An 18104-nucleotide genomic window follows, 5' to 3' on the forward strand; every position below is an offset into this window, starting at 1 on the left:
CATTTTGGAAGAGAATAACTTAAAGAAGACAAAAGATCCAAAATCTTATCTAATTCCACATCTACGAATATAGACACTCTTATATCTATAGAACTTGAAAGGCAAATTTAATGTTTGTTTGCCAAATATTAGAATTCTTTGCTTGCAGCTTAGAAATGCCTGAGCTGCAGTATTGCTGTACATTTCCTTTTATTCCATGTATAGCTTTCAAATATGGATGACAAAATTAACACAGTTGCTATACAACTATATTTAGCATTGAAGTTAAAATTACCATTTTGTGAAAAAAAAAAAAGCTCTTTTAGATTTTTTTTTCTTTTAAAAAAGCCCTTTGTTTTTTTTTCTTTTAAATAAAGGATTAGAGATAAGATTTCAAATCTGAATTTGTTAGGTGAAAGATATATCTAAGATTACTGAACTCATTAATAATTAAAAATCATTTAATAATTTGTCTGTAATATAGACCATATATATAATTTTTTAACAAAATTGATAATACAATAAATATTAAAAAATTATTATAATAATTGTATGATGCATTATTGTTATTATTATTATTATTATTTGTGTACATTCACGTGAAAGACCAGTGGACAATTTACGATTGTGAAGCAGATAGATATAACTTGTCAATTTGAGGATATAATATATAAATTGTTTTGTTTATTTTGGATGTTAAAAATATTACCTCTGCCATACTAATTAAATAGATATTAGAAGTCAACTCTTTGAAGTCCTCGTCCTCAAGTATTACTGCATCGTTAGATGTAATAACAATTGTATTTATTGTTTTTAACAAAAATTATAAATTAAAATAGAGAAAAGATAAGATACATATCATGAAAAATATTGAAAGAATTCCAGAGAAACAAAGCAACAAAGAATGGGGAGCTACGTACACATAGGGGGCTTGATCAAGTGAAGCTTAATTTGAGCAACCAAGATTAGCATGGCAAACCAGGATGCTTTTATATTATGTTTCCTAGTGACGATTGGTGGGCTGCTGCCAAGTGTCACCCATGGCACTGATCCCTCCCATTACACAATGCCATTCAACAGGACTAGTTTTCCATCTGATTTCATATTTGGTGCAGGCTCTGCTGCTTACCAGGTATTCTTCATTAACTGCCTCTTGGTTTTATATGCTTTTTAAAAGCTTGTACGTTGATCCCTCTCGTTTCTTTAATTGCCCTTTCAAGTCTGAAGGAGCTGCCCACATTGATGGCAAGGGACCAAGCATTTGGGATACTTTCACAAAACATTTGGTGATCGCATTGGTGCACATTGAACGAGCCTTACTCTTATAGCATCACTGGGTATAGTGGAGGAATCTTTGCCCCTGGTCGATGCTCTAAATGTATGGGAAATTGCACTTCTGGTGATTCTTCCAGGGAGCCCTATCTTGTGGCTCATCACCTGCTGCTTGCTCATGCCGGTGGCAAAAATATTAGGTTTGCATTTATATAATCAGCTGAGAATTGACAAAATTATAACCAGTTATAGCTTAAACATGCATCTCATAATTAGAATTGGGAAATTGGATAAATGGCAGGCTACTCAAAAGGGTCAAATTGGGATTACAATTGTGACCCATTGGTTTATACCAAAGTCACCAGCTTCAGAGGCTGACAAGAAAGCAGCTATGAGAGAACTTGATTTTCTATTCGGTTGGTAAGCAAATCAAACCTTCATCTTGGATTAAACTTATTGAGGGATTATTATCTGCTAATCCTCAAATTTATTATTATTATTATTTTTTTTTTTTGGGGTGGTGGGATGAAGGTTTGCAAATCCAGTTATATATATATATGGTGATTATCCTGAAGTAATGAAATCTTTCAAATTTACCAAAGAACAATCCCATATGCTGAAAAGGTGTCTTGATTTCTTGGGTGTAAATTACTACGCCACTAATTATGTAGCAGACAACCCAAATGCTAATGTTGTCAACAGCAGTTGGAGCAGTGATAGCCAAACTGATAAGGATGATAAGCATAAGAGTTAGTTACTGATAAGGATGATAAGCATAAGAGTTAGTTACAACTACGTTTGTTATCTTATACAGCTGTCCATAGTTAGCCTCTAGAAACCGTATTGTTGTAGATTACTTCCAGTCATTGTAGCCCTATAAATACATGTATAATACGCTGTTAATAATCAATAAATTCTCTTCAAGTTAAGCTCTTTCATGGTATCAGAGCTTTGCACGGCTTAACAGCAAATTTTCTCTTCTCGTTTTCTACTCTTGATTCTTGCATCATGACCACTGAAACTGCCTTAATTTCCTCTACCTCTGCTGCTCTCTCATCCTCTTCTTTTTCTACCATGTCCATTCCCAATGTTACCCAATTTTTGCCCATCAAACTCACCTCTGCCAATTACTTGTTATGGCATGCACAAATAATGCCTCTCCTTCATGGATACCGGTTGGCCTCTCATATTGACGGCACTAGTTCGGCACCACCAGAACTCTCCTCAACTGGAGAAATTAATCCTGCTCATGCTGATTGGTTTTGTCAAGACCAAATTGTTCGCAGCTGGATAAATTGTTCTGTCACTGAATCAATTTTTCATCAGATTACTCGATGCAAAACAGCCAAAGAAGCTTGGGACAAGCTTGCTGTAATTTATTCTACTGGTGCTAAAACACAGGTACAGCAGCTGCGAAAACAATTGAAGTATTTAACCAAAGGTACTGATTCCGTTGACGATTACATGCGCAAAGCAAAGTCCTATTTTGATAAGGATGATAAGCATAAGAGTTAGTTACTGATAAGGATGATAAAGCATAAGAGTTAGTTACAACTACGTTTGTTATCTTATACAGCTGTCCATAGTTAGCCTCTAGAAACCGTATTGTTGTAGATTACTTCCAGTCATTGTAGCCCTATAAATACATGTATAATACGCTGTTAATAATCAATAAATTCTCTTCAAGTTAAGCTCTTTCACAAACTATTCTCTCTAGTAAGCTCAAGACTTCTGTTTTATATATAAAATTAGTTTATGCTTAATTAACACTTAAACAGCGAACTACGAAACGTCACAACACTGAAGACGGGTCCAGTATTATTAAATTAAAGTTTACTTATACTCAAGCATTTGCTTCTGTGGAAATACATTGATGACTTATATTTGTGGTATTGATTTTTTCAGCGACAAAGGGTGGAGTTCCTATTGGCACACCGGTAATTTATATTTTTAATAGTAAAGTTCCAGCCACTGCTACCGATGGAACCCTAATTGGAACAACAACAGTCAAAGCCATACCAATATTATGAAGAAAGGAAGAGTTAACACAACAACCAAGAGTATAGGAATCAGAGCGAAGAGTCAAAGCTCGCAATATATAGGCTCATGCATTGTTGGATCTGGATATAATCGCATTCTTTACCGCTAGAGCCATGGAAAGCATCATCCAAAAGGATCGATACTAGAGAGAGGAGATTGCTCCGCCAGCCATTAAATTGATTTAACTGGGTATTTTTCAATAATTAATTTAATTTAAATTGATTAATTAAGATATATAATCAGGAAAATATATATATGTAATGGAATTTGGCAGGGAAGGTGTGAAAGTGAAGTCATGACAATTATGAATGGGGACATGGCTATCTATTTTGTTTATTACTCATAACATATATAGCAAAAATTATTGATATAAAAGCATTAATTACAAGCCCCAGGAGGAAAGTCTCCAAGGGAAAAGTGGAAGTCATCTGATAATTATGCACAAGAATATTTTAATTGAATTGAAGAAATAGACAGCAAATTTAAAATAATTAATATGAAGCAGATCATGGGTTGGTTTTGCATTTGATAATGATCCATAGTAATAATTCTAATCATTTGTTAGTCAAATAATACTGTCAACTGAGAAAAAAAAATCAGAAGCTTGCTTAATTAGGTGAAGAAATTAATCTAACTGACAAATTTATTGGCACATACATTTTGATGTGTTTTTCAAAATCAATAAACTAATTAGTGAAATTCTTTATATTACAGAAACGAAAATTATTTTTAAAATTTAAATGTAAGTATTTATTGTGAATTTAAATTAATTGATTTAATACAATTTGAACACCAAATATTTTAGACATAAAAGAATATGCAACCTCTGCTACAAGCAATCGTAATTATTTAAAAATGGCGAGACTTAATTTAACTTTGTTATTTTTAGATATGGTAGCTGTTGCGTTGCTTTCATTCAGATAACGATGATGAGCATGTGATTTGTGCATTAATTTTTTTAAGCTAGTGGAAACATCTCTTTCAAATCTAATTAATTTCTTTGAATTTTATTTTATTTTTTCTCTACATTATATTTTGTTAATGTCAAACAACATTATTTTGAAAAATAAAATATTATATAATCCACATGACTTTTTGTTATCTTTGCATTTCCAGAATAAAATCTATAGAAATCAGCACTTCAATGCCCCAACTCCTTTGGCTACAAGTTAGTATCATGAGAATTGAAGCCTATACCCTGTTGTGTGGTAAAATTGTTACAGGGAGATTGGACATTGAAGCCAAATAATGAAAATTCAGCAACCAGCACTTCTCCTCTTCTTTCTCCTATTCATCCAATGTTGCTTGTGGTATTCTACTGAGGGATTCAAACCTTATCTTCCCACTGATCTTAGGAGGACAAGCTTTCCTAAGGGTTTTTTATTTGGAGCAGCAACCAGTTCTTACCAAGTAACTAACTATATTTACTTTTAATTTATAATAACATTTGCTTTTTCACTTGATACAATTGAGTTGAAATTAGATTGAAGGAGCAGCCAATACAGATGGCAGGACACCAAGTATTTGGGATACCTTCACCAAGGAAGATCCAGGTCCTTCTCTCTCTTAATATCTATTAGTTCTGAAATTTCATTCAGTATCCATTGTGGCTCCGAGATATGTGCTTCTTTTTTTTTCTGGATGGCAGAAAAAATCTTGGATCATAGCTCAGGTGATGTTGCTGAGGATTTTTATCATCGATACAAGGTAGTTTATTTAAAAATACTTGTAGCTTAATAATTATTATTAATATTGTAATTAATTAAATATATTGCAGGAGGACATTGCTTTGATGAAAGAAATTGGTTTGAATTCTTTCAGATTTTCAATCTCATGGTCAAGAATATTACCTTGTAAGATCATTAATCACTTTGCAGTTGGAAGAGTTATTATTTTTTTTTCTTTATTTAACTGGAGTTTCTCTCCTTAGATGGAAGAGTTAGTGCAGGCGTTAACCCAGAAGGTGTCAATTTCTACAATTCTCTCATTGATGAGCTGCTCTCAAATGGTTAATTACATTTATTCTTCTATTATCTTATGTATATATATATATATATACATTCTTTGTAGTTAATTTCCATTGTTCTTTACAACCTTAATTCATTTGCATGAGTAGGTATAGAGCCCTTTATAACTTTATTCCATTGGGATTTTCCACAAGCCCTACAAGATGAGTATGGTGGATTTTTAAGTTCCAGAGTTGTGTAAGTCGAACCAAATACTCATAATTAATTTCACTAATTAAAAATATATTACATGTATTGATAATCGCTAATATAATATTTTAGGGATGATTATCGTGATTATGTGGAGTTTTGTTTCGAAGAATTCGGAGATAGAGTGAAGTACTGGGTTACTATTAATGAACCAAATTATTTTAGTTGTTTTGGATATGCAACTGGTGGAACTGCACCAGGTCGATGCTCTGACTATGTTGGAAATTGTAGACTAGGAAATTCTGCAACTGAACCATACATTGTTGTCCACAACATAATCCTTTGTCATGCAACTGCTGTCAAAATATACAGAGAAAAGTATCAGGTATGTATGTTTTTCTTTTATAAAATCTTATATATGTTTATAAATTTTATGTAATTAAACACATAAAAAATGAAAGATAAATTTAATGTTGATGATTTTGTAAAATGAATGAATAATTAGGCTTCTCAGAAGGGAACAATTGGCATTATTGTGACAACATTCTGGAAAGTGCCAAAATTTCAAACTGCTGAGAGCAGGAAGGCTGCATCTAGAGGCCTTGATTTTACAATTGGATGGTGGGCAATTATTTTTCAACATAAAATTTTCTAGGAATTTTTTGTTATAATTTATTAAATTACGTATGAATTTGAGATCGATATAACAGGCTTCTGCACCCTCTAACATATGGTGACTACCCCAAAAGCATGAAATCTTTGGTCGGAAATAGATTGCCTAAATTTAGTGAAGAACAATCCAAGATGATAAAGGGATCAATTGAATTTGTTGGAGTGAATTACTATACAGCAAGATATGTTGATAGTTCTACTTCCTCTGCCAATCTCAACTTAAGCTACACAACAGATAGCCACGTTATTCAATCCAGTAAGCTTCATAATTTCTGTACATTGCAACTGATTTTCCCCTTTTTTTTTAAAAAAAATATATATTTTTGACCTTTTATACTTTTTATTATTATTATTATTATTATTATTGTTGTTGTTGTTGTTTTGTTCCTCTTGCAGCTGAGAAAAATGGGATTCCTATCGGACAAAAGGTTTTCTCTTTCTCCCTCTCATTAATTTGGAATGAAATTGCTTGCTGATTTCAATTATAATCTATTTAATTTTTATTCTATTTGAATAAACTCTAAGGATGAATTTAATTTCTTTTAAGGAAAAAAAAGGCAATTTGTATTAAATTAGATTAAAAGGTACTGACTTAGTTTATAAAATTAATTTATGAAAATTAAACGAGACTATAAACATTTAAAATTTTAAATAATTATATATTAATTAAAATATTTATAAATAACAAGTAAATAGCTAATGTGTTTGATAATAAATAGTTTATAAACATAATTATTATTAAAATTATTAAAAAATATATAAATAAAATATATTGTGAAATTTCAAAATAAAACAAAAATAATATAATAACTCATTTGATAAAATAATTTAAAAGTACATTCTTTATAAGCATCAAAATAAAAAATCAATCACTCTTAATTTATTTTTTGAAAAACTTATAAATTTTAAAAAATATTATAAATAAATTGATAAAATTAGTTTAAGGAAAAGTAAATGTAAAAGATAAATTAGAGTTAATAAATTAAATTTTAAATTTACAAAAGATTATGATTTTTTTGAGAGAAAGTAAGGATCATGGATTTAATAAAAAAATAAGTAAAATATATTTTAATTTTAGATTAAATCAGTAATGTAATACTTTGAATTGTTCTAATAATTTTTGCATTAAATCCTATAGAATTGAATGGATTTTTAACGATAACTAGTTGATTAATAAATGCGAATTCATATTCTATCATTTTAATATGACACGTGCGCATTTATGATTTTAGAAATATTTTAAAAAAATAATCGATCTATAAAAAAAATCAGTATTGTATCTTGATTTTTTATAATCGTATATGGCCTGTTTGATTTGTATCGAAATAGACTTTTCTCTATTAATAAAATAGATCACAAATATATTAATTTATTTCTACAGTTTATTTAATCAATTTATAAGTAAAAACAAACATCATAATTCTAATCGTTTCAATATTGATTTTATAGAGCGGTTCTAGCTGGTTATACATATACCCAGAGGGACTTCGAGATCTGATTTTGTATATAAAGAGAAAATACAAGAATCCTCCTATTTTTATCACCGAAAATGGTAAGCAGTCTTATATTATTAATTTATGATAATTAACCCACTTAAAAATTATTTATTAATTGTCAGGAATTCAAGATAATAGCTCCATGCCAATAAACGATGCACTCAATGATAGCTTGAGGATACAATATCACTATCTTCATCTCTCCTATCTCCTGCAAGCCATCAAGTGAGTGCTAATTATATTAATTAAAATTTATAGCATAAATTTTAAAAATGGTGGCTTATGTATATGCAGGGAAGGAGCTGAGGTGAGAGGATATTATGTATGGTCATTTGTTGATGATTTTGAGTGGGAATTTGGTTACACGGTTCGATTTGGCCTCACTTATATCGATTACAAAAATGGGTTGAAAAGAATTCCAAAATCCTCTGCTTTTTGGTTCAAAAGTTTCCTCCATGGCCTAAATGTAACCTCTGCATCTTCTTCTTCTTCTTTCTTCTTCTCTGGAATGACTTCAATTTGATGCTCAGCATTTTTTTTATTGTTAATTTTAATTAATTTTTTTAAATTTTAATTGTTTAGATAACTTTAATTTTTAAATTTTGATAATTAATTTGATTATTCAACATTAATTATTTTTTTATTGAATGGAAATTATAAATAAGTTATACGTTCCATCATGGATTTAAACTAGACTTTTTTTGAAAGATATTATTAATTTAGTGATATTAATTAAAATATTATATTGTAAAGTAATTAAATAATTTAAAATTTAAAAATGATTTTGTATAAGTTCACCTGCTATATTACATAAAATATAACTCAACAACCAACTATTTATTCCATTCAAAGGATATAGCAAAAGTTGGAACATTGGGCTGCGTTCAAAGTTTCCTCTTTCCTTTTTTTTTTTTTTTTTTTATTATAGTCAAGAAAAAAAAATGAATATAGCTCAATGAAAAATTTAAAAAAAAAATTTAATTCTTTAAATTTTGTGAAATTTATTAATCTATAAAATATTAAAATATTAAAAAATTTCCTAATCAATTTTTTTATTAATTTTAAATATTAAATATTTTATTATTTAATTTTTATAGTATAAATAAAATTTATTAATTAATCTCTTAATTTATAAAAATTAAATTAATTAATCTCTTTAATAAATAGTATTTAAAATTTTTCTTAATATTTAATAATTAAAATTAAAAAAATTAATTAATAAATTTTTTAATATTTTATAAATATTTTAATATATTTTTTAAAATTAATAAATTTTATTAAATCCGAAAATTAAATAATAATTTTCCCAAACTAAACATAATTAAAAAACTGCGTCTTTCCCAAATAAAAAATTGTAATAAATGGTAATAGTACAAAATAGAAATAGTTGGTCATCGACAATCTTGTTCAATGATTGCAAATATAAAAGAAAGCAGAACAACACGTCACATGTGACGTGGAATTTTTTTTATATTATTATTTAGATTAACGTGAAGAACATTGTTTAATTTGTCTTCAGAACAGCCAAGATTTGCCTGTGATTTATTCATTTTTGTATAAAGAATTTGATGTTTTTTTTTTATAATCATAATTAAAAAAGAATTACCTTAAGTCTCTTCTTGGGGTAATTGTCAAGTTATATATAAAAAAATCAATAAATTCCTTAAAAATTGAAAAAAAAATTATAAGACAATCAATTCGATGGTAACAATCAGCATAATATCATTTTACCATAGTATCATTTCAATAATTAATTGTTTATAAAATATATTTATAAGATATCTAATAAATACATGAAATAATTTATGATGGTCTCATATCCAGAAAATAGAGGTTTACAAAGAGTTTGTAAGCTTAGGTGAGGGAAAAATGCCCTCTCTCTTTTATTCCTTTCCTCTTGTCAGCTAGTGATTAGGGATATAAACGGGTAGGGTACCGCAAATTTAAGAGTACCTAAACCCGAACCCGATTATATATACAATTTTCGAACCCGTCCCAAACTCGTTTAATATTTTAATTTTACTATCCGAACCCGTTTCAAACCCGTTTAACAATACCCGCACAATAATCGAATCCAATTTTTTTAATTCAATTAGCAAACCAGCAACCCAGCAAATAATTTTTTTAATTCAATTCGATGACAAACACTACCAAATAAACTATCTAACAGTTGCACAACCCAGCAAACCAGCAGTAGGAGGAGAAATGTTTAATGACAAGTACCAGCAACTCAGCAACTCAGCAACCCAGCAAATAATTTTTTTAATTCAATTCAATGACAAAAACTACCAAATAAACTACCTAATAGTTGCACAACCCAGTAGGAAGAGAAATGTTTAATGACAAGAACCAGCAACTCAGCAACCCAGCAAATAATAATTTATAATCAAATAATCAGATTAATTGGCCATAAATTCTAAAAATCAACATTATTACATTAATCAAATAGCAAATAATTAGATTTTTTAACATATTCAAATAATCAGATTAATAGTTCATAAATTCTAAAATTCTTTAAGAACATGCACATAAAAAATCTTGAAACCTGAAGAGAGTTCCAGTCAAAGCAGATGTCACCGATTGAGGAGAGGAAGGGTTGTCTCTGGCGTCAGTGAAGTGCGGGGGAGAGAAGCATAAATCGAAAAGAGTAGATTTCACCCGACTCGGAGAGAGAAGGAAATATCGCCGATGCCGACGGGACAGAGGGAAGAGTTGTCTTCAACTGGAAAGTTGGAGATGTCGCCGCTGGAGAGAGAGAAGGAGATATCGCTGACTGGGGAGAGAGAAGATTTATCGTCGGCTGGGGAGAGAAAGGAGACGTCGCCGGTGCCGACTGGGCTGCCGGCAGTCGTCAGTGAAGTGGGGGAGAGGCGTGACTGAGAACTATGGAAAGGGAAGCGAGAGAGAGAGACGCAGACGGAGAGAGGAACGCATAGTAAAATGAAAAAATGAATTAGAGATTAGGGTTAGTTTTGTTAGTATAGTTAATCGGGTTCGGATAACGGGTATCCGATCACCTAATCCCAAACCCTACCCGAATCCGAGACGGGTAAAATTTTTCAAACCCGAATCCGCCCAAATCTGTTTTGTAAAAACCCAAATCCGTCCTAATAGGGTTTGAGCGGATCGGGTACCCGTGAAAACCCGCTCGCCTGCCATCCCTACTAGTGATGTCTAACGGCCTCTCTGCTAGTGATGTCTAATGGCCTCTCCGCTACAGTGTCACTTGTCTCTGTCAGTCAGATGCCTTCTCCACGCCAGGCGGCCATTTAATTCCCTCCGACGCGCGTGTAGACAGGGCTGCGAGGTGACTGGGTCTGCTGTCCTTTCTCCTGTCATGTCCCAAGCTGGGCTTGGTGTGAAAGGACGGGGTCTGCGGAAGGCCCGACCTCAAGGCTGGGTGGTTCAGGCCGGCTTGTTGGAGAGGATCCGGGACTTATGGATCAGAGTCACTATCATGGATTTAGCCTTATACCGGGGTGGTGAGACCTAGCGATCATCAATTTATATTATAAAAATGATCGTTGTATGAATTTTTATAAGATAAAACTAAGTAAATACTGAAAAGTATAGTACAAAATAAAAAAAAAAATCACTTTATATATTATAAATCAAGAGCCAACGTAAATTTAACTCTTTTTAATAAAACACGAAATTTATATGCAGCAATTGATTAATATTAAGAATATCATTGATTAATATTAAGAATATCATATCGTTCGTATTACATAGAAATTTCGAAGCAATTACATAATTGTTCAAACTAAGGAGCCACCAAATCAATTCTTTAACAAGTTCTTTTAAACATGTTTTGTTTGGTCAATATAGTTTTAGTAGTATGAGTAATTATAAATTTATATATGTCAATGTGGGTTGAGATTTTCATAAAATTTATTATCAATAAATTAAATCTTAACAAAGTCAACTTATTAATTTTCCTAATTTTAAGGTATAATTCATTGAATTTATCACCAATTGAATCAAATATTAAGTTTGTTTGCTTTAAAATACTATACTATGAACTTCTGTTTTTTCTTTTTTTAATTATTTCTTTCCCTTTACATTCAACAATTTTGGTCCATGTTGCTTTAGGTTATAAATTATGTAGCTTTCATCTAAAAGATGTTGGTTGGTTTGCTTGCTTTGATTATTGCTTAAGTTGTGGATTATTAGTTAGTTGTTGTTTTCTTCTTTATTAAAACTAAAGACTCAACTATCCTTTTCTTTTGGTCTTAATATTCAATTTCACTCTTACACTTGTTATTGGGAGTATTCAATCTACTTCATTTTAATTTTTATTTAAATTAATATTAAAATTTTAAACTAACCCAAAAATTAAAAAAGTTTGACCTTTCTAATTTGGGTAAATTTTTATTTGCATAACTTTAGTTAGTAAAGAAAATTTCTCATCTATTCATAAGTAATTATTTGCATAAGATGTAATGATTTTTTCAAGAATAAAATCACAAGCATGAGATTAATGATTGAAAGGCTAAAAACAATGATAATTTGAAAATTTTAATTGATTGCTTGCGACCCAAATGTTAGCCGTAGGTTTCTGAATGTCGGATCAAAATAGAGTTGGATATATTTTCTATCAAATTGGAATCTAATATTCTTCAAACTTGGGATGCTTCAATGGAAGCAAACAATCTTAAAATTTATAATAGGAAACGATGGCTGACACGACAATGAGTTGTTAAAAGTTAGTTGCAATTCAAATATTCGTTTTTCGTCTTCCCTCCACGTCACTTAAAAACGTGTTGAATTTTATTTGCTCCCACTCTCTTCCTCTGTTTAAAACCTTAGCTTCTCCTTAAAATGGCACGCCACCCATTGTTGTTTCCTAAACTATATTCAAAGAGAATCCTCCTCTCCTCTTCTCCAACAAAAGGTATGTTCTGAAAACTTTTGGCTTTTTTTTTTTTCTTTTTAATTTTCTTCTTGGTTTCAGATTAAACACAATGTTATAGCTTCTCCAACATAAAATCAACACATTGGCTATCAAAGATATATATATATATATATAAAAGAAAAGATTTCAATAAAGATGATCATATTGTGTTTTCTTTAATTTCCCATCAAGTTTAAGTTTGAAAGGTGGCTGAGGCTCTCTGTTTCTATATAGTTCCCCAACTGGATGAATACTACTCTGTTTCTTTTGAATTGTGGGACTCAATTAGCCATTTCTAGACTAGAGATCAATTAAATTTTCAAGAAGCTCATTGAGAGAGTGGAAACCCATCTTTGGATAGTTTTAGAAAGTGATTATTTTTGTATAAATGTGATTTTAGGCACTTGTGCTTGTCAAGAATGAAAATACAAATACAACACTCTGTCCTCCTCTGCCTCTTAAATCTTGCTTATTTGCTGGCTCTCTCTGGAGGGGAGAATACAATTCAGCTTCCTACCAAATTTACAAGAAATAGTTTTCCTGATGGTTTTGTGTTTGGAGCAGGATCAAGTTCCTACCAGGTATGTGCCAAACTATTGTGTTTCAAATTTTTTCCCCTTTTTTCTGTTCTTATTTTCACATACTAAATTCAGAGTATTCCTTCTGTATAACAGTATGAAGGAGCAGCAGAAAAAGGTGGCAGGAAACCTAGCATATGGGATACTTTCACTGCGGAACATCCAGGTCTCTTGCCTCTTTCTGAACTTGATTTGTTTTTCTTTATTTCAAAAGGAAAGAAACCATGAGAGCAGAAGAATTGAATTCAACATATCTGGAGCATTTTCATTTAACAAATTTATGGTCTCATGACAGAAAAAATTGCAGACCACAGTAATGGGAAAGTTGCCGAGGATTTCTACCATCATTATGAGGTATCTATCTCATCTCTTGAAGCAAAATTTCATTTTCTATCTCTGCAATTTTCTCTCATTCATAATGGGATTTACAGGAAGACATTTCTCTTCTGAAAGAAATTGGTTTAGACTCCTACAGATTCTCAATCTCTTGGCCAAGAATATTTCCTGGTAAAAATCATTTCATGCTTGAGAAATCTAGTAGATTACTCTTCTTCACTCAATGTTGATCTAAAATAGAGCTTTTTCTTCTTAAAAGAGGGAAAAATTAGGAGGGGAGTGAACTGGGAAGGTGTCAAGTTCTACAATTCTCTCATAGACAAGCTCCTTTTGAATGGTAAAGTTCTGAATCTCTCTATCAATCTGCAGTTTCCTTTTCTTACATCCTCTATGTTAAGCAGGTATTCAGCCCCTTGTGACACTATTCCATTGGGATGTTCCACAAACCCTTGAAGATGAATTCAAAGGATTCTTAAGCCCCAACATTGTGTAAGTGAAAACTAAGCATTTGAAGTTATATTTTTGTAAGCAATTAAGCATAAAAGTTAGGAATTGATTGCTGTTCTTGATTAGGAATGATTTTTCGGAGTTCGTAGACTTCTGCTTCAAAGAATTTGGTGATAGAGTGAAGCACTGGGCTACTATCAACGAGCCTAACTTAATGAGCATGTACGGATATGCATTTGGTTTCAATGCACCTGGTCGTTGTTCTGACTACGTCGGCAACTGCACCGAGGGGAACTCTGCGACAGAACCGTACATTGTAGTCCACCACTTGATTCTTTGCCATGCAGCTGCCGTGAAATTGTACAGAGAAAAGTATCAGGTTTTACACTTACTTGTAGTTCAGTATTACTGGAATAGCTTATAGGACTATGAGATTTCAAGTTCGAGCAATGAATTTCGTAAAATCAATGTTATGACAAGTGATTGCATGAAAATGCAGGCTTCTCAAGGAGGAGTCATTGGGATTACAGTATTCACAGCTTGGATGGTTCCCAAATATGACAATGTTGCTAGTATGAAGGCTGCCTCTAGAGCTCGTGATTTTTTGATCGGATGGTAAGTTCTGTTTCATCATTTTTCTTTTAGCTCTTTACAGGAGCTTGTGATTCTGAGCAATATATGATTTCTGTAGGATTATGCACCCAATTACTTATGGAGACTACCCAGCAACCATGAGATATTTGGTGGGCAATAGGCTGCCAAAATTTACAGAACCACAAGCAAAAATGGTGGCAGGATCCTTTGATTTCATTGGAGTAAATTACTATACAGCATCATATACAGAAGACCTTACATCTTATAGCAGTGTCAATATAAGTTATATAACAGACAGACGAGTTAATTTTACAAGTAATTTCACAAATTCTGACCTCTATTAAAATGAAAAGGGAATTTCATTTATATCTTCTAATTATATGTAAACATGTTTGTTTTTTTTTTTTATTATTTTTTTTTTTTTCTCAGCTGAGAAGAATGGGATTCCAATCGGCGAACAAGTATGTCCTCTCTGTCTCTGTCTCTTTTGCATGCATGCGAGCGCGCACACATAGCAAAAAAGAAAAAGACAAACTATCCCGAGTACTTATTATAATGATTGTTATATTTGCTGTGCAGACTGGTTGCAGCTGGCTATACATATACCCAAAAGGACTTTATAAACTTATGCTGTATCTAAAGAGAAAATACAACAATCCTGTCATTTACATCACTGAGAATGGTAAAGAACACTCACATGATGAATTGATTCAATTCTTCATTGTTTAAGCTTTTGGAATTCTTGTTGCAATATCATTTCCATATTTACCAAACATATATATATTCAGGAATGGGTGACAGTAGCTCATTATCACTTGCTGATGCACTTCAAGATAGGCTGAGAATAAAATATCACCATCTTCATCTATTGGCTCTCTTAAAAGCTGTCAAGTAAGTTCAGGCATTGATAGATGTACAGAAATTGATTTAGGAAGCATACCAATGATTAGATAGTTATACAGCCTGATATGATTTTTTTGCAGGCAAGGTGTAGACATTAGAGGATACTATATCTGGTCATTTCTAGACGACTTCGAATGGGATATGGGTTACACTGTTCGATTTGGGATCACTTATGTAGACTACAGAAATGATCTCAGAAGATATATCAAACAATCTGGTTTCTGGTTTAAGAAGTTCCTTCAAAAGGAGAACAGAACTTCTGCATCTTCTTCGTTGGACTCGCAATGATTAAAGTAAAATACCTCTCAATTCTTCATTATTCACTTGGCTATGTGCAGAAATTGACCACACAATTCATAGATATGTAGTACAGTGATAAATTGTTTTGTAAAGCAATCTCTGACTCCATGAAAAGAGAGAATTGAACAGATTCTACTCTCTTTTCTTGTTGAAGTCATGAAGTGTAAATAAGCATATTCTACTCTCCTTTCTTATTGAAGTAATGAAGAGTCAGGATTTAAATTGTTATGCATATGGCGTACAGCCATACCAAATAAAAACACTAATCTTAAAAAAATGTTGAGATTTATTTGCAGTTAAGATGAGGGACATGGGACACCCTTTTTATATATTCTAATCTTTATCATTTGCAAAGGGACAGGGCATGTTCTTCTTCTTCCTTCTCCATCGTCAGATCAATTTTGGACTCTGTACCTGCCAACTGCACAAGTATTTTTATATAGGTTGATAAAAAGGGCCTGGGTCCACCTATGATGGGCCAAAACAGGCCCATGAAACTTGAACTAGATGGCCTCATTGTGGAGCCTTGTAACTGTCTGGCTGCCCTGCCAAACTATGCCCAACGAGAGTCATGAGCTAAAATTGAAGCAAACTTGTGCCCAACAGAAATGACCAATGATAATTGTTGCAATAAGAATTTATTGGTACTGTTGTTTGTTTGGCTCACATACAATTTTTTTTTGGTATTTTTTGTTTGTTTTGTGTTCAGTGGATTTTCTATTTTAATTATTACTATAGAAATTATTGCATTTATTCGGTTTTTTTTTTTTTTTTATCAATGCTTTGGATATAAGGGTTCGAGGGTTATTTACAAAAGAGTTCAAAGAAAATTTAAAGGTTCAACTAAAGTAAATTAAATCAAATTAAATTAAGCCAATTCAAAATCAATCCAACTACACAATCAGATAAAACCCATCAATCGCATTGATGGATCTACCGAAAATATCGTCGAACCCATAGACTCTCCGAAACTCTGTTGCAGAGCACCCCCGCAACCATCCAACAGACAAATAAAACAGACAATATTCAACACACAGTATTCGTGGACCACAATATCAAAACTTTCATCGGATTCACAAACTCATCTAAGTATCGTCAAAGTCAAGCATAGCAACAAACTAGGGTACAGACAAAATATAAGAAATAGAACGAAAAACAAAGAGAAAAAAAAAAAGCAACATACAAATACCTCAGTCTTCAAATCAACCATTCACACCACTGCCCAGAAGGGAGGATGTTGCAGAGCTCAGTCGATCATGGCGTGTGAGAGTGAATGTTGCCGGATGTAGCGGTATTTGTAATACCCGACTAGACTCCGGTATCGAAATTCTTACCGTCTGGTGGAATCTCGGATGTCGAAAACCTCTAGAAGGGTAAAAACATGTTTTTATAAAATGTTTTCATGTATTTTATGGTTTTAAATAAGAAAAAAATTGAGTTTTGAATGAAAAAGACCATAGAGGGAAATCCAGGTTCGGCCGCCGAACCTCATGTTTGGCCGCCGAACATGCATGAGTTTTGGAGTCACTTTCGGCTTCCGAAGGTGGCCTGGCCAGCCACCTATAAAAGGCCCCATGGCCGAAAATGGGCGAGCTTTCTCCCCTATTTTCGGCCAACGGTGAGTCCATGCCCTCCCATGGTTAGTTTCAATGATTTCCTTTAAATCTTTCAAGTTTTGACAAGCTTTCATCTTATTTTGAAGATTTTTGAGTTATAAACGGAGTTTTGGAGCTTGGAAACCCAAGGAGCTAGATTCCTCCCATCTCCAAGTTAGGATCGTCTCTCCTCTCAATCTTCAAGAGGTAAGCTTAGATCCTACCCTTCTTGTATGTTTTAAGCAAGTTTTGAGGGGTTAAGGGGTAGAAATGCATGTTTAGGTTAATGTTGAGTTAATGGACAATGTGTGTTGTTTGAGTTGATATTTGTGTTTGTGTTGGGGTTTAGGATAGTTTGAGACCCCTATATGCTTGGTGGTATGTGTATGCATGTTGTAGAATAGCTAAATGCATGTTTGAATGGTTTGGAAGGCAAAAATGTGCATGAGGAGGCTGAGTTCTGCCCTTTGGAAGAACTCAGGTTCGGCAACCGAAGGACTTTCGGTCGCCGAACCTGCCTGTGGAGGCAAACTTTTGGCTGCCGAACCCTGCCCCCGAAAGTGGACTTTCGGCTCTGGAAGGGAGTTTCGGCCGCCGAAGGTGCCGCCGAACATGCACGAGTTTCGGATCTGGAAGGAACCTTCGGCCGCCGAAGCTGCATGGCTTTCGGCTCTGGAGGGACTTTCGGCCGCCGAACCTGCCGCCAAAAGTGCCCTGTTCAGCCTTCCTTTGCATGATTTCTATGATTGTTTTAGGGTGTTTTAGGGGGTTTTTGGGGAGTATTTTAGAGTCATATTCATGTATGTTTGGTCCCTCATTTGAGTCCACTTGTGTAGGTTCGG

General features: G+C 32.7%; 2 protein-coding genes across 6 annotated transcripts; both read left to right on the forward strand.

Annotated features, from left to right (window-relative positions):
- Positions 1-934: 934 nt before the first annotated feature.
- LOC110618519 (beta-glucosidase 17) lies at positions 935-8171 on the forward strand. Of its 3 annotated transcripts, XM_021761661.2 has the most exons (14): positions 3348-3480; positions 4408-4701; positions 4775-4844; positions 4940-4998; positions 5069-5144; positions 5222-5299; positions 5408-5495; positions 5580-5832; positions 5953-6068; positions 6158-6375; positions 6516-6547; positions 7569-7671; positions 7738-7840; positions 7910-8167. In XM_021761661.2, exons 2-14 carry the CDS (start codon positions 4540-4542, stop codon positions 8136-8138), a joined length of 1587 nt encoding a protein of 528 aa, XP_021617353.1. In that variant the 5' UTR covers positions 3348-3480; positions 4408-4539; the 3' UTR covers positions 8139-8167. The 3 variants fall into 3 exon arrangements, with proteins under 3 accessions (XP_043814486.1, XP_021617353.1, XP_021617354.1); XM_043958551.1 differs by lacking the exons at positions 3348-3480; positions 4408-4701 and adding an exon at positions 935-1111 and having other exon boundaries at positions 7910-8171; XM_021761662.2 differs by lacking the exon at positions 3348-3480 and having other exon boundaries at positions 4565-4701; positions 5113-5144; positions 7910-8170.
- Positions 8172-12361: 4190 nt separating this feature from the next.
- Positions 12362-16372, forward strand: LOC110618868 (beta-glucosidase 17). Of its 3 annotated transcripts, XM_043958079.1 has the most exons (15): positions 12362-12509; positions 12910-13090; positions 13184-13253; positions 13383-13441; positions 13519-13594; positions 13683-13760; positions 13825-13912; positions 13997-14249; positions 14370-14485; positions 14562-14779; positions 14894-14925; positions 15044-15146; positions 15253-15355; positions 15448-15660; positions 16023-16372. In XM_043958079.1, exons 2-14 carry the CDS (start codon positions 12929-12931, stop codon positions 15653-15655), a joined length of 1566 nt encoding a protein of 521 aa, XP_043814014.1. In that variant the 5' UTR covers positions 12362-12509; positions 12910-12928; the 3' UTR covers positions 15656-15660; positions 16023-16372. The 3 variants fall into 3 exon arrangements, with proteins under 3 accessions (XP_043814014.1, XP_021617832.1, XP_043814013.1); XM_021762140.2 differs by lacking the exon at positions 16023-16372 and having other exon boundaries at positions 12363-12509; positions 15448-16016; XM_043958078.1 differs by lacking the exons at positions 12362-12509; positions 16023-16372 and having other exon boundaries at positions 12556-13090; positions 15448-16016.
- Positions 16373-18104: the final 1732 nt, after the last annotated feature.

This window comes from Manihot esculenta, chromosome 7 (genome assembly GCF_001659605.2).
Source record: "Manihot esculenta cultivar AM560-2 chromosome 7, M.esculenta_v8, whole genome shotgun sequence".
NCBI classification, from domain to species: Eukaryota; Viridiplantae; Streptophyta; class Magnoliopsida; order Malpighiales; family Euphorbiaceae; genus Manihot; species Manihot esculenta.